The sequence below is a fragment of the Pteronotus mesoamericanus genome, unplaced genomic scaffold (genome assembly GCF_021234165.1).
Source record: "Pteronotus mesoamericanus isolate MK-2021 breed Mesoamerican mustached bat unplaced genomic scaffold, CSHL_Meso_final contig_134, whole genome shotgun sequence".
Taxonomy (NCBI): Eukaryota; Metazoa; Chordata; class Mammalia; order Chiroptera; family Mormoopidae; genus Pteronotus; species Pteronotus mesoamericanus.
In genome coordinates this window covers 3,051,651-3,068,181 of record NW_026555061.1, presented here as the reverse complement: position 1 = coordinate 3,068,181, position 16,531 = coordinate 3,051,651, and the positions used below count along the sequence as shown (strand labels likewise).

Genomic DNA, 16,531 nt, shown 5'->3' with positions numbered 1-16,531 from the left:
AAATAATTTTATCTCTATTAATTGCACATCACAAAGGGTTTGCAATAAATGCACATTTAGTGACTGGTAATATTCCCAAGAGAACTACACTGCTGCAGCTCAGAAAATTCTTTCCCAGACTAACCATTTGAAGTCCATCATACTGCTTGGCAAACCCTCTTGCCCACCGTAAGATTATGTCTATAATTTGCAAATAGAAATGTTGACTTTTGCTTTTCAACTGGCACATGCTCTTTATTTCATTTCTTTACTGCGGCTGCATCTTATTTCTGGATGCCGATGCTATCACGAAGCAGAACACTGCGAACGCCATTCACAGCCTCAGAATTTCGTGCACCGCGCTGCCTGCTCCGGACCCTGGCTGGCTCTCGGAATAACGGGATGCGGCAACAAAGCACACCCAGTCCCCAGAGGCGCGCCCGCCGCGGGATAGGTCACTGCACCCGCAGCAGCGACGCCGTCGGGGAGACTAGGCGCGCCCACGCCGGGCCCGCCACTCCTCAAGCTCCTTCACGCCGCGCGGCTCTGGGAACCGGAGAAGACCGCGGGGATACGGGATGCGGGAGCGAGAGGCGGAGGGATCGTCGGGCTGTCCCACCAACGACACAGCGGCAGTCGGAGCCCACCGTCACCAAGTCCTGCGGAGGCAAAAGGGGGCCGCACAACTGATACAGCCGAGGCCTCGGAGCAAGGACCGCTCAACCTCCCGCTTCCCGTCCCCGCCCCTCGGGGTCCGTCGGGCCCCACACCCCGAGCCGCGGGCCGTCCAGAACGGCTCGCACCCCGACCCCTCCCTTGTCCTCCCGGAGCGCCCCCTCCCCGGTCTGGCCCGCCTCTGCCCCACGCAGGCGCACGCCAGGCCCCTCCTGTTCCCCCGCTCCACGAAAGGGGCCAGGGAGGGGGCGGGGCGACCCTCGGAAGGGGCGTGGCTGTCAGCCTTGACGCGCGCACGCGCTCTCGCACCTTACGGCTACGTGTCGGACCACGTGACGCCCACCACGAAAGTCCCCCGTGAAGCAACAGGACGTTAACATTTTTTTTTTTTTTTGGTGGCGGGGAGGGCCAAGAGAGAGCTTCTTAAAAAACTATAGTAACGAGAGGAGAGAATGGGGCCGGGCGGCGGCTAAAGCAGTCCCGGCGCTCCGTGGCGCGTCCTGCTGGGAGTCCCTGTCATCTACTGCCACAGCCCGCCAGCCCAGCCAGCCCTCGGCCCCCGCCCCCCGTCGACAGCGCCGCCACCCGGCGCCCCACACTCGCCCCTCCCTCCGCTCTCGTCCGCCCCGGGTGGCGACCCCGGCCCAGCATCCCGGCCGCGCTTGCTGCGCACCGCCCGGGCCCCAGCGCCCACCCTGCGGGAAGGAGCGGCGCAGCGGCGGCCCGGGGCGGGGGGCGGGAGGCGGAGCGTGCCGCCTGCCCCGCTAACGGCCGCCCTGCGCGGCCCCGCCCGCCGCCCGCCCCCGGCCCTCCCCACCCGCCGCCCCTCCCCCGCCGCCGCCGCTGGCAGCGCCGCCTGAACTGAGGCGAACTCCGCCGCCAAGTGAGTGAGGAGGAGGAGGCGGCGGCGAGGAGGAGGAGGAAGAGGAGGAGCGGAGTCAGAGCGCGGCGGCGGCGGCGGCAGCGGCAGCGGCAGAGGCAGAGGCGGCCGCGGCGGGGACCAGCCCAGAGAGACCCCGAGCCCGCGGCGCAGGCGGCGGCGGCGGCAGAGCGGGCGCGACCAGCGGAGAGAGCGATCGAGCGAGAGGCGGCTCGGCTCCTCCTCGTCCGGCGCCCAGCGGCCCGCGCCCGCACTCGGCCCGCGGAGACCCGCCTCCCCCGCCGGCCTCGAGAGGGACGCGCCGAGCCGGCGGCCGCGGAGCCGCGGCGGAAAGTGCCTGCGGGGGCGGGGAGGGCGCGCGGTCCGGCCGCCCGGCGCGGGAGCGAAGCGGAGCGGGACGCCGAGTCCCGAGCGGCCGGCGGCCGGGGCTCCCCGCCCCTCCCTCCTCTCCGGCGGCGGCGGCGGCGGCTGGCGGAGTGAGCTGCGGAGCCTGGAATATGGTCGGGGAAATGGAAACGAAGGAGAAGCCGAAGCCCACCCCAGATTACCTGATGCAGCTGATGAACGACAAGAAGCTCATGAGCAGCCTGCCCAACTTCTGCGGGATCTTCAACCATCTCGAGCGGCTGCTGGACGAAGGTGAGTCGCCGCGCCGGCCCCCGCGGCCCGCGCCCGGGACTCGACGCCCGCCGGCGCGCGGGGAGGGCGGGGAGGTCGCGGCCGGCGGGGACAGAGAGGCCCGGGCGGGGGGGCGTGGGGAGAGGGCGCGGAGCCGGGCTCGCGGGGCGCCGCGGGCGGGCGGGCGGGCAGGACGCGCCCCGGACCCCGCACCCCGCACCCCGCACCCCGCGCCACTCGGGCGAGCTCCGCGGGCCTCCCGGGAGGAGCCCGGCCAGCGCCCCGGGCGCCTGAAGGACACCGGCGCGGGCCGCTCCCGGGGCCTCTCCGGGGGACGCCGGCGGCTCCCCGCGCGGGGCCCGGGGGCTGTGCTTTGTGGGAGTTGTGGAGCACGGACACACTCGAGGGAAGCCGCGTGGGGCTCGCTCACTTGGAGGAATTCCACCGGAGAGCGAAAGTAACGCGGCCGTAACCGAAGGCGAGCACAAAATGACAGCGGAAAGCACTTTGTGTCCTTTTGTTTGGGGAAGCGAGAACTGTTTGGGAGTCTAACTTCCCGGGGGGGGGCAGTGGGGGGCGAGCACGAAATACCGCGAGGCCGGCGCTGCGCCGCTGCCCGAGTTTCTGGGAACTTCGGCGGAGGGCTGCGCCCGGACGCTGGGGCCGAGTCGGCGGGACGGGAGACCGGCCACCGAGAGACCGGAGACTCGGCCGAACAGCCTCCCAGGTGGATGTGGGCGCGGAGCGCGACGAGATCGGCTCGGCCCGTTCGGGGGCTTCTGCGCAAGTTCTCGGGCAGCGGCCCGGCGGCGTCCTCGCCGGCGGCTGGGAACGCTCGGGCGCCGCAGGGAGGAGAGGACCAGCGGCGGTCTGCTTTAAAAACGGACTGGCAAGGGGTTTCTTTTTGTGTCCGGCAGCGTCGGAGGAGGAATGTTGAAATAAAACGGAAAAGTGGGTGTTTTTAAGAGATGAACAATGGACTGGAGGGTTTTTACAAGAATTTGGAGATTTTTGAAGTCGAGCTGGGGAAAACAAACCCGAAGCTTAAGAGAGATGGAATGTCACTAAAGAACAAAAGACCGGAAACGTTTCTGTGGTGAAAGATGGTTCAAGAGGACTCCCAGGAGCTTTTGTTGTCAGGAAAGTCACAGAAACAGTTTCCAAGTGCAGAGCAGGTCTTGCCGAGCTCTCGCCTCCGCCTGCGAGGCTGGACCGCAGCAGCGGCCGCGCTGGAACGGGCTCCCCGCCGCCGGAGCGGCCCGGCTGCCGATCGCCAGCTGCGCCCGAGAACACGCGAGCTGTCCCTTTAAGGGGGTTCTGCTGCTCCTACTTGGGTTGGCCTTTGAAAGATTGTGGAGGCAGAAAACTTTCTGGAATGTCACAAAAAAAAAAAAAAAAAAAAAATGCTGGAACTCTTGAGTCGGGCATTTCCAAATGTGAGCGCTAAGGGGCGCCAGTTATTGTTTTTAAAATAGAAATGATTGGAGCAAAATGTGAAACACACCAAGTAACCTCACCTGTGTTAAATTTAGTTGAAACTTAGCTCATAGAGTATTTCATCTGTAGTTTGTGTCCATATGTGTATTTGCAAACATTAAATATGCTATTTTAATGTTTGCAAGTACATTCTTATCACATTTCAGAAATAATATGCTATTATTTTCTACGGGGCATATTTCGGTGAAGTTAGAGGCCCCCCCTTTAAGAACAGTTGTTTAAAAGGAATCCTTTATAGACGTTAAAGTGAAAATTGGTCATGACGATATTTAGGATTAGAGTTTAATTGCATTCTTTAAATTAAAATGTTGAATTCAATAAATGGCATAAGATTATAAAAACGGGTTTGAAAATATTTTCACCTTACGTGTATTTAAAAAAAGTGAATTTGAGTTTTTCTGATTAGTTCTAAAATGCTCTCATACTATGTTGATCTAAAAAACTGTAAATGATAATTTGGCGTTGGTTCTCTGTTAGAAAGTTTTCGACGTTTAGCTTCGATCATTTTAATTTTCCAGATCTAGAATTCCAATTATGTCATTGTCTCTAACAAATGTTTGTTCATTTCTCTGGTTTAAATGCAGGGAGAACAGCTAGATGAGGGTGATACATTTCTAAATAGTAGTGTGTGTGTATATATACATTTTAATGTGGTTTACTCCATTAGTTTTAGTCTATCCTGTTTTAGCCTTTTCAACTCCCCAGAATAAAGAGAGCTTCTGTATAGTAGCCAGGATCTTTAAAAAGGACAGCACAAAATGACTAGGAAGTTTGATTTTTTTTTTTTTTTATCAGTACAAACATGCAGGAAAAGGGGCTATTCCTTAGTGTGGGGTAAGGTGCTTCCTGTAATTGTTAGCCTTATTATAAACTTAATTTGACTGAAAAAAAAATTGATTTCTGAAGTGCATCATTTTTTTTTGTGTGTGTGCCAGATTATTTAATTCTGAAATTTGGCAAGTTGTGCTTTGCCCCTCTGTGGCTTGTCATTGTCCAAAACAAATTAATCATCACTTCTATTTGTGGTGAGGGATTACATTTTCCTTTGTTCATAGGATTGACTGAAAAATTCTTTTTAAATTTAGATAAAACTGTAAATTGTAACCAAGATACTGTACTTAGTTGCAATGGATGTATTTACCGATAACTAGAAATTTCGAGTATAGTATTTTTGAAATTCCATATTAAAATATTTTTCAAAAGTAAGTTTTAAAAATTTTGGCTTGTCAGTTTGAAAATATTTATTTGGCTAATTGCAAATTTGAGATTTCGGTGTTCTAGATTTTCTTAGACCATAATACCTGAATGCTTTAGGTGAGTGTTTTAATTCCATTTCAGGTTAACCTACCTTTTGACTATAGACTATCTTTTATTGGGGGGTAGAGAGAGGTGGAATGGTGGACATTCCTCCCACAGAACTTCAACCTGTTTGTTGTTTAAAGTTGTGAGTACATTCTAAGTTTGAACAGTCATATAAAGAATGTAACTTCAGTTGATAATTCCAATACTTAAGAATCTCTCATTGAAGATAGAGATGATTACAGATGAAACAGAAGTCTTAAAGTCTTAAACTGCTGTCTTTAGGAGGGTTTTCAACTGAACTTTGGGATCATCCATGGGAAAGAGTAGTTGAAAGGTTTTTGTTTTATTTAAACCTTTGTCATGACATGAAACCTAAGCAGCAACAGTACTTGAATGAAAATTCTGTTTCTATGAAGTATTGTAATTTAGAATTAAGAAGAATTTTATTGAAAAATAAATCAATTTGACTTAAAAATCCCAAATAGGGGAAAATGGAGAGCTAGGGATTTAAAAATCAGATTTTGAGCTTTTATTTTTTAGGCAGAGGAGAGGTTAAAAATTCTTGATATTGAAAATTAACAGATGCATAGTATGGTGTATGAGGACGGCCACCCTAAATCTTTTTATCATGACTATCTGAAAAATTAGTGTGTGGCTTAGTAACAGTGAGCCAATATGTTAGATTAGATTCTGCATTACTGGTTTGAAAAATGTATTTTCATTTTCTCCTGGTCCCACCAAAAAAATGGTGGGAGATAATATATTTTCTTTTTGACTTCAGCTTACTGTGCTGTCCCTTAAACATGTGGGCAAAAATATTTTAAATTAAAACCCATTTTGCTAGTTAACATTTCTCCATGTTGATGTTTATTTTCACTTACTATGCATTCATTATTGACTGTATAAAACCCTCAGTTTTCTAATACTTCAGAGATTTTTAAAGAAATCTTGCTTGTCTGAAATTACCATTAATTTGAAAATTAAGTGGCTGTTGGTTAGTATTGAGAGGATTCTTGCTATATACATTTAGTACAATTTTAGGGTATTCTTTCTTGAAAGATTGTTGACAGTAATCAATGTGTGTGACAAGTAGCTTTTACTTAAGTTAAAGCAATTAATCTGTCTTTTTTTTAAATCTGTTTTTTAGGAGCAAAGATTTTGCATGTATGCCCAGCCCTTTGACTTAGTAGTAATAAGGAGCCAATATTTATAATCAGTTGTTCTTTCCATTGTCCTTTTCACCCCTCACGGAGGAGGTGTCCCAGCTCAGTAAGGTAATGATCTGTACCTTAGGTCACAGGCTCAGCGTTCGTTCTGTGTTTTGGAAGCGTAATTCCCCCGCAGTCAGCATACGTATTCAAATACTATGAGGTTCTAGAAGGTGACTCCTTTTTCTCAACTTTCTCAAATTTATATGTTTTGTAGTAAAAACTGTACTCCCACAGATGTGATGTAATTGAGTTAATAGAAATAGGTTTCTTTGCTAATAGCATTTGCTGGTGTGTTTGATACGAGCACCTTTTTTAAAATGGCTTTGAGACTATCAGTGTAAACAATTACCTTGGCTTTTTAAATGTTTTGTACACATATATTTCTGTTATTAGCCCCTCACTAAGTCACTGTCCCGAAGCTGATTGAAGTGCATCATTTTTCCATAAGAACAAATGGTTTTGGTTTGCCTTTAAGGGAAATAGATTGCTGCAACAAAACCCAAGTGTGCTAAACCCCCATTCCCTCTGCTTTGGCCTCGCCTTTATTGGGGCGTGATTCAGATACTCCTTTTTTTTTTGAGGCCAGTTTACTTAGATATGTAAAGTTTTTGTTTTGTTTTGCATTTTGACTTTTTTTTTGTTATAAAGAATCATAGCGGTTTGATCATAAGGGCAGCTTTTCATAATCTGACTGGAATGGAACTACATTTTAATTTACTTGCGAAGGTCCATGTAGTTAATACAATTTGTTTGATTTATGGTGTACTGGTAGGTAAAACTTCCCTTTCTCTGTTGGAGATGGACAATGCCATGCCATTGTTACTCTTTATTTCTTGATAATTTAAAAAGCAGCCCACTGAGCAACTTTCTGCTGTCTGTATGCTAGCTCCTGTGCAGATACGCAGCGTCTGTTCTGGGCCAACGGCCGGGGGTAGTGCGTGGGCCTATGTCATGACGTCATAAATGGACTTACGCACCAACTTTTTTATTTACATGATCGACAGGACTTATTTTCTTGGACCCCTCTTTTGTGACATTAAGACAGTTCAGTGTGAATTTTAAGTGCAGTAGGCATTTTTCCTTAATGAGAACTTTTAGGGAATGCTTATGCTTTTTTTAAAAATTGACATTTCAATTTTGCAGCCCAGAATATTATTGCTACATTGTTTGATGTCCAAGGAAGATTTTTGTGTTTTATTTTCATTTATCAGACAGCCAAACTAGCATTAAACTTTTCATAGTTACAGATTGTTTTGTTAGTTTTACTAAATTTGACCGGTGGGGGGGGGGGGATGCTAAAAAAATTTACTACTTTTTCTCCCACTTTCTAAGCTCTAGCTGGGCTAATAATCAAATTAAGAGACAGGTTATGAGGAGAAACTCAGATTTTTAATACATACTCAGGGGGAATTGCCCTAAGTCTGAAAATTCCAAAGACAGTGAGGCAACATTGGAATACATATTTGGATATTGGGAGACACTTTGGACAAAGGAGGAAAGGGGAGGGGGGGTGTGAGGGCGGGGCGGGGCGGGGGCGGGGATGGAGTTTTAGGTTTCAGAAGTGAGAGCTGGCGATTTGCAGGTCACTGAGGAAGAGAGGAAGAGCTGAACACACTGGGCAGGCAGGTCCTTCCTTGCTGGGCAGCTGAGCAACGTGGCCCAGGGCTGTCCAGCCCACAGGCCCTTGTCTGAAGCCCTCCCGTCGCCCACGCTTCATCCAGATTAGGCCGAGCCGCCTCCTAAGACGCCCTTCCTGAAGCAGGCTTCTCTAAGTCTCTTGGGCCAAAGGGTCTGCTGAGTATTTTGTTTCTTGTGGCAGCTGCAGGGTGACAAAACTTCGATTCCCTTCAGCTGTAAATAGAACGCGAGTCTGCGCTGGGTGGTATTCTACATGTGGCCATCCTGTTTAACATTGTGATGTTACCTGTCTACCCTGCTGAAATTAGTTTCTTGAGGGTGCCCACCTCATAGCCTGGCACATGTACATTGTGAGATATTGTTGAATTAATACTTAAGTTGACACTTGCATTCTTTTTTTTTTTTTTTGATTCCTAGTTTCTCCAAAGTATGGGATTAAGCAAACTATAATAATTGGTGGTGATTTGGGGCAATTAGGAAAAAGTACTTTTTTTCTTAATAATGATATTTTTTAGACATCTTACACTATTATTTGCAGTACTTCCCCTTATGGAGCTTAATTTTAATTAACTACCACTGGTGTGAATAAGAATTAGAAAGCTAAGTCAGTAAGCAAGCCAGTCCTTGTACAGAGTGTGGTACTCCATGAGCAGGGACGAGCTCGTAGCGCTCACCCAGCTCTTGAAGATTTGGGTGTTGGTGGAATTCCAGAGGTAAGCCTTTTCCCCAGCCAGCTACCTGTAAATGTTCAGCCAGCATGGAGGTCTGGCACTCTGTGCGAAGCACAGTAAATAGGAAAGATGCTTGTCCCCAAGTGCTGTTTTGGTGTGTTCAGGACCAACAAAGATTATTTGAATGGTTTTAGTTAGAAGAAAGCTGAGGATAAACTTATGTGGCAGTTACAGTAATTTAACACAAATAGCAATTTTTTTTAAACACAGGAGTTTCCAGCTAATTTGAAAGAGTGGTATTAGAAAATAAGTTGAAATATTCAGTTAACTGCAACTTAACCCTCTTACAAGGAGTGCTTTTCTGCTTTAGTCTTAACAGTGTTTTAAAATAAACTATGAGTTTTTAACAATATAGTTTATACTAGATAAGTGATTTGTCCAGAATTCTTGTAATTAACAAGCAAATGATTGTACTTACTGTTTTTACCATATCTTCAGTTTCCTGAAGCAGAAGTTCTAGTTTAAAGATCCAGCCATCCTGTTAAATCTAACAAAATAAAATTTTGTTTGTGTTTCTAATGTTGCCTCATATATTGATTTTAACCTATATATTTTATTAAACTGAATTTTGAGGCCAGAGAATTGAATCAGTTTTCTGTAACATTCCTGTTACATTATTTACAATAAAACAAAATTAGTTTGGATGCTTCTGAAGGATACTGAGGTGTCAGAAAAACAACTAAATGCAAAAGTGGACCCGTGTTATACAGCCATGGTGATAATAAGGAAAGGGTGTGTGTGAGTGCATGCATACGTTTAAAGGGAGACATGCGTGTGTTTAAAGGGAGAGGTGCAGTGGGTGGTGTGCATTCAAGCTGGTCTTGAAATCCTTGGGAATGGGTGCTGGGGAAGGTGAAGTTCCAAAACAGAGCCGATTTAGGAAGTTAGGCATTATCTGTGGCCCCCAGGGTTGAAATGATTATATACCAGCAGCAGGAAGGGGAATGAATGGGTCCTGAGGAGCACCTTGCTTTTGGCTTTGGTGCAGGACAGGTTGCTGTAAGGCCATGATCCCTGGTCATTTGCAAATTTGGGGGAAATCCTTGGCTTTTGCGTTACCTTAACATTTAAATATATAGGAAAATTAACAAAACTAACATATTTACTACATTTAAAAGAAGTAGGAAAACACATGGTAGAAATTGAACTTAAGCATTTTCCATTTGAAACCTCTTTTCATTACCTCTTACTGTCATAATGTTTTATGGTGTCTGAAAAGTGTTTCACAAGGAATAGTTGAAGAGGTGTATATATGAAAAAACTAAAAAGGTACCAACGATATCTTTTTAAAATGTAAGGAAAATTAAATTAATATCAGATCATGGAATTTCAGAACTGCAAGGGACCTGAGAGTCGAGGGATGCTCTCATTTCATAGGTACTGAGACTGCGGTCTAGAGAGGTGGTGAATTGTCCAGATCACCAGGCAAGATAGTGTTAGAGTTGGAGCTAGACCCTCAGTTCCACCTTCTGATCCGTTTTGTGAATGTGCCTGCCACCCTGTAAGTGAAACTGGAGAAGAAAAATCCGGAGGAGCTCCAGGTGCTAAAAGCTGCTGTGATCTGAGGTTGTGAACATGCAGTTGGGGGGTTTTAATAATTGTGTGATATGTAGGACTTGAGCACCAGCTGTTTGAAGTCTTGGATTAGGATTGTTAAGCGGTGTATCTTTATGATAGTTTTGTGAAAGTAAAAGTGAGAAAGTAAGGTATTTTCATGAGCGGGGGAACCCCCAAAAAGCTGGAATACCTTCTGAAGGGTGGATCTCTTGTAGTACAGGTTTCCCCTTCTAGGTGAGTGTTTTAGGAACCTATCAGTATCAGTGTACCAGCTGGCGTTGTTGTGAGAGGCTGTATTCCGCTTCCATGAATTTATTATTTTTTTTTGAAGACTCTCTAATGTGTTTGCCCATTTCATGATGGGTGATTTACAAGTGCACCTGGCTATACCACACTGAGTATTCAGCAGCTTTTAACCAAAAACGGCAGGGCCCCTATGCCCCACCCTCCCTATTCACCCAATCTCTTCCCCAGGCAACTTTTTTATGTTTCTCTGGATGAAAAAAGTCCTCAAAGGGAAATGTTTTGCTGATGTGGAGGAGGTGAAACAAAAAAACAGCAAGCACTAAAAGGCATCAGAATCGATGAGTTCAAACACTGTTCTGAGCAGTGGAAAAAACCTCGCAATAGGTGTACTGCCTCAAATGGAGAGTACTTTGAAGGTGACTGAAGTTTAAACGTAATAAATAAATAATTTTTAATAAATAAATTCCTTTTTTGTGTACCCCCCTCATAGAGGATGTCAACTCATTCACTTAAAGTTCTTAGTAACCAAAGGATATCTAATATGCATTTAGCATGGTTGCTGCTGTTATTACTGTGATGACTATTCACTTTCATTAAGTACTCAAGGGAAACAGCATTCGGACTGGAAGATTTGAGGTAGCGGTGCACCATTGATTGCTAGGCGATTCAGGCCCGGAGCGTGTCCTTGCATCAGTGGAGAGAGCGAGGGTGGCAGCAGCCCCGTGGTTTTATCGGTAGCAGCTCTGAAGAGGGACAGCTGGGAGGCGGACGGTGTGGGGTGGAGCGGAAGTAGGAGCTGCCCTGGGCGACCAGTGCGTCCCGTCCCAGATGTCCGCATCTGGGGCGTGCACGGCTGCTTTCCAGTACTGTGTATTCCAAACAATTAAGTATACATCCCAGTTTTTTGCATCCTGTATTACAGTAATTGTATTCCTCTGTTAGAATTGGTGCTACATGATGTCAGGTGAATAAAATTTTTAAGAAGAAATAAAAACCTCAGTACCCAGTTCTCTCCTATTGATACTGCTGCCACCATTGTTGCAGTGATGCTCCCGTGGTGATGCCAGGTGTTCAGGTGTCAGTTCTGTGTGTGTACACGTGTGTACACACGTGAGCCAGCAGAAGGCGAAGATGGTTTCTGTTTCTGTTCAGGTGCTAGTGAGACTGCATTGCGAAGTGGTAAGAGCTCTCTGACTAGTAGATGTGGGATCTAATCATGACTTCGCAGTTAACTAATTGTGTGGTTATCCTGGACAGGATATCTAACCTCTGTAAGTGCCACGCTGACCTCCTATCAGAGTACTCAGAGGCTAAAGAGTATCATATGCCAAAGAGTTTCTCAGACTGTAAGGCGGCATCATCCAATTCTGTCGTTTTTGATAGGACTGACAATCAGACAAACAAAGCTGCTTACAGAAGATAGAGAAGGAAAAAACCGGGAAGGTTATTTGTCCTTCTGTGTAGGAGAATCACTCACTGCAGGCATTCTGATAGTTCAGAAGTCACTTTGGAGTTTCTAGTAAGGTTTTTTGAGAAGTGGAACCCGAGCTGGTGTGAATACTTGGGAGGATTTAACGAGGTAAGTGGAGGGTGGCGCGTGTCCTAGGAGAAGGGAAGGTGCAGCGGCGCCCCAGCAGTGGCGATGGGGAGCCGAGAGCCGTCAGGAACTGTGCGTAGAGTAGGTTGGTTGGAACTGGGGAGAAGTACTGAGCATTAAGCGTAGAGCCGGAAGACTGCGGTAGGGCTCAATTGTCATGGGCCTTGAGTGCCAGGGTGAGAAGCTGCCTTTCTCTCTGAGCGTTGGAGGGAACCACTGAAGGCTCGGATTCTGTCGGGGCGCCTCAGTGACTGCGGGCGGACCGGCACGCGCACGCGCTGTGCGTGGGTTCACGGAGGCAGCCGCTGGACACCGCGAAGAATAAGGGGAAACAGTGTTCAATACATACATTGATATTTTGAGCTTTCTGTATTTTGTTGAAACTCTGCAGTTTTTTAAAAAAAGTGTTTTAACTAAAAATAAACATACACTTTTTTTCTTACCCATAAGTTCCTGTATTCATCCTGCAGTATTGAGAACACGTGGGGCTCATTTGTTTAGCTGTCAGCTCAATTTTTGGTTACTTAAAATTGAGCTTTTATTTCTCCAAATTAAAGAGAGTTGAAGAAATTATTGGTGTGGGATTTTAGGAATTCTTAAATTAGTATGACTTGGAGAAAATTTTGTCCAAACTTCACTTATCTATTGTGAAATCTGTGTCTTATACAGTACAATATAGACTTTTTGAGAACTTTATACTACATTTTATTCTATATTTATCATCCAGTTTAGTTAGTTTATATTTATTTTTATATTATTTATTTTAAGTAAATTAGAAATATCTTGACATTCCATCTTTAAATGTTTATGTATCTTTAAAGTCTAACGTTTCCTTACACAGTGACGTCACAGAGCAAAATGGATTAGCCCCACATGTGGTGTGATAACCAGGCTATATTCTGATTTATGTGGTTGTCCCTACAATGTAAGTGGCTTGTCCAAACCAGAATTCTGACGTAGAACCACTCCCTGAATTAAGACTAAATCTTTTAAATCTAGAACAATCCTGCCTCGCCCCCAACCCCATCTCTCTGATTTGATACTGATACAACTTCCTTGTCATTGAATTTGTTTTTTTAATGCCCTGTGTGTCCTACTTTGGAAGTTAGGTCTCAAAGAATGAATAGGTTCAGTTATCACATCATAGGCGGTGCGCTGTACAGTTAGGTGTTCTTTAAAAGGTAAAGTTTTCTTTCACCAGCAGGAAATATATTGCTAACCTTAAACAATTTCCTACTGGAAAAGCCAGATAGATGCTTATTCTTATTGAGTAATGGTCGGTTTGCTAGCTGCTTCAAATGGTGACTAATGAATTTTTTCTTTCTCTCTTCATGATGATCGTTATGGGCGTCATGGATTTTCATAGACTTACTATATTTAAGTCAAGTACAATTACTCTTTTTGATTCAAAGTGGCAGAACTTTGGCCAGCAATAGTCTACCTGGCTTTTGTGTCTTTGAAATCTTTACTTTCTGAGACAGCTTGATGTCCCAAACTCATCTTGTACCTTCCCTGCCCCACAGCTGGAATTGGCCAACACGTTTCTTTCTGTCATGGTAAGGTTACTTCCAGGTGGTTTTCTGTGGACAGCACGAAACAGTTTCCATTTAAACTGTATGAAAAACTTATATTTGTATTTTCAATTCAATTTTAACATTCTGTTTTATATTATAATCATATTTTTTTTCTGCCAACACCAAAATAACATGATTTCTGATGGTGACAATATTACTTGGTTTACCCTACAATATAAAGAAAACACTTTCAAAATGGTGTTACTAATAACAGTAAAAATGCTGAATATGTTTAAACTTTTAAAATACATTTTAGACACATTACAAATCACCAGATATAGCCAGTGACTTCTTGTTTTTCTAATTGGATTACAGTTTTCTTCTTTTTTTGTCCTTTATCTATAGTAAGTATTTATTTTTTACCAAATTTTGTTTTTGACCTTATAATGTTGTCACTTATTAGCTAAGGTCTTTTGTTGTACTGACTGCTTTTACCCCATGTCCAGCAGAAATCAGAAGAAATACGTAATGATGGCTAACTTATAACGAGAAGTTTGATCTGTTTAGACTAGTGCTTTGTATTTTATTCATGAAGGGCAGATAAAGAAGAGAACATAACAGGCAAATTGTTTTAATTAATGATCTCTTCTGAAGAATATTGGTAAAAAAAAAAAAAATATAGCTTTTGAAGCTTTTAAAGTTCTGTGAGGTAAGAGAAAATCCCTAGGAAGAAATGAAGTATTAAGATTTTATTTCTAAGTAGTTGCAAAGCCTCCTTTACAAAGTTTTTGTCCTTAAGAACTTTTAATAGTAAGGAAGTTATGTTCCAGCAGATGGAGATATTAGTACACAAAAGACAGTGTTTAGTGATTAAAATGTGTTGAGAAATAACCCTTTTACTAGAATAGGAATTTTTTTCTCTTTTAAACTGGAAAAGAAGAGTTGACTAGGAATATGACTAATGGCTGTTAACTGACTGTAGTATTTGGGGTGGCATGTAAATCAGTTGTGATATTTCTTTAAAGAACGTCTTTTTTAAGAGACCATATGCTAGTATGTTGACTATATAAAATATAACTGGTTTAGGACATCGAATTGTTTACAGCTTTTTTTCCCTGAAATATTTTTTCTCTCTTTCTGCTGTTTGTAGGGTTTTGTTTGTTTTGGTGGGGAACTGAGGCCAGTATTTTTAAAGATCCTCTATTTGTGTATTAGCTTTGCAATTCTAAAGTTTTAAACAAGATGGTTGATTTCTATCTAATAATGCAAGTCAGAAAAAAAAATGTGTGTCATGGTTTAGTTACTATATGTTATTTGAAGAGTGAGTAAGCTCTTTTGGGGATTTTAGTTTTATTGTAGTAATAAAAAATTATCAGCAGTAAAAAGGTAATCTTATCTTACTTTATTATAGTTTATAGCATTCCTTGTCAGTTTTTTTTGTTAGGTAAATATTATATATTTTGCTTTAAAATATGCCATACAAAATTGTTGGAAAAATTGCTTATTTAAGTTCCTTCCAAGATATGCTTTGGAAGTAGATGTTTTTGTTAATAACACATTTAAATGATATTTTTCTAGTTGTTAAGCTTTTTAAATTGCCAAGTCGGTTGTAAATGCCCTTTTTCCTTCAGTTACTTGGAATTGAACTCAGACGTGGTAGAAGAATATACAAGGTCTGTCCAGAAAGTATCCAGCCATGTTCTATGAAAAATAGAGACATTTATTGAAGAAGATAGAAAAAACAAGAAACACTGTATGTTGGACAGTGACGCCTCAGTCCCCTTAAGCAGGCACCTTGGCACCTCACACAGTTCTCCCAGTCGCCACCAGCTGCCTGGTCATATTTTCCTGAATCTCGTCAACAGTCTGAAATCTCTTCCCTTTCTCCCCTTGGGAAAATCCGGAAGTCATGGGTGCCAGATCTGGGCTGTAGGAGGGCTGAGTCTCCTGGGTGATTTACTGTTTTGCCAGAAACCTCTGCACAAGATGTGATGCATGAGCAGGCGCATTGTTGTGATGAAGCTGCCAATCACCAGTTGCTCGTAACTGTGTCCTTCTGAGTCATCCTAGTAGTTTTCGTGGAGGAATGGTCAAGCTTAACACAAAATTGGATGCAGTTTGTTGCTCTACTCACTCACTTATTTTGAATGACGGCCACACGGTACACATGCTCACTCAGCAGTGTCTACCGCCCCCAACTGACTAGTACAGTGAAGTTGTCATTGTTCATGTATGTGCATTCTAGTCTGCTGTCCTTGGCTGCCATGTTACATTGATGTCGCGCAAACCATTCTCATCCTTTTAACAGTGGCTGACCTTTTTCTGGACAGGCTTCATATACTTGTATGTCCTCTTTGCTTATATGTAGAGGACCAGGGATGAAGAGATTCTGTGGGTCCCTTTGTAGAACTGTGTTCCCCACCATTGTCCTTTTTCTCTTTGTTTTTGTTACTAAAAAGTAGAAAATTGAAGAGGCAAACATTTTCTTTCTTTTTTTTTAACTTGTTTTATTGATATTCAACTACAGTTGTCCCCATTTTTCCACCATTACATTCCCCTGCCCTGTCCCCCCCACATTCTCTCCTCTCCCTTTGTCCTTGTCCTTGTCCACGGGTCCTTTATACACATTCCTTGACTTGACCTGTTGTCCTCCTCACCCCTCTCCTCCGGTCACTGTCAGATTGTTCTTTATTTCCATGTCTGGTTCGGTTTTACTCACTGGTTTGTTTTGTTGATTAGGTTCCATGTATAGGTGAGATCATGTGGTGTTTGCCTTTCACCACGTGGCTTATTTCTCTTAGCACGATACTCTCTCATTCCACCCATGCTGTTGAGAAGGGTAGTAGCTCCTTATTTCTTTCTGCTGTGTAGTATTCCATCATGTAAATAAATGTACCACAGCTTTTTGATCCACTCATTTACTGATGGGCACTTAGGCTGTTTCTGGCACTTGGCTATGGCAAACTGTGCTGCTATGGGCATTGGGGTGCAGGGGTTCTTTTGAATTGGTGTTTCAGGGTACTTAGGGTATAATCCCAGCAGTGGGATCACTGGGTCGAAAGACAGTTCCATTTTTAGTTTTCTGA

At 44.4% G+C, this 16,531-nt stretch overlaps 1 protein-coding gene across 5 annotated transcripts in view; it reads left to right on the top strand.

Annotated features, from left to right (window-relative positions):
* Window positions 1–1,565: 1,565 nt before the first annotated feature.
* The window catches only part of QKI (QKI, KH domain containing RNA binding), a 146,542-nt gene continuing 131,576 nt past the window's right edge, over window positions 1,566–16,531 (top strand). For 2 of the 5 annotated variants that reach the window (XM_054595400.1, XM_054595389.1), the window contains exon 1: window positions 1,567–2,173. In XM_054595400.1, the coding sequence (XP_054451375.1) occupies window positions 2,032–2,173 (142 nt within the window). In that variant the 5' untranslated portion in view covers window positions 1,567–2,031. Of the gene's footprint in view, window positions 2,174–16,531 lie in introns of all 5 variants that reach the window. The other 3 variants (XM_054595361.1, XM_054595369.1, XM_054595379.1) reach the window with 2 other exon arrangements.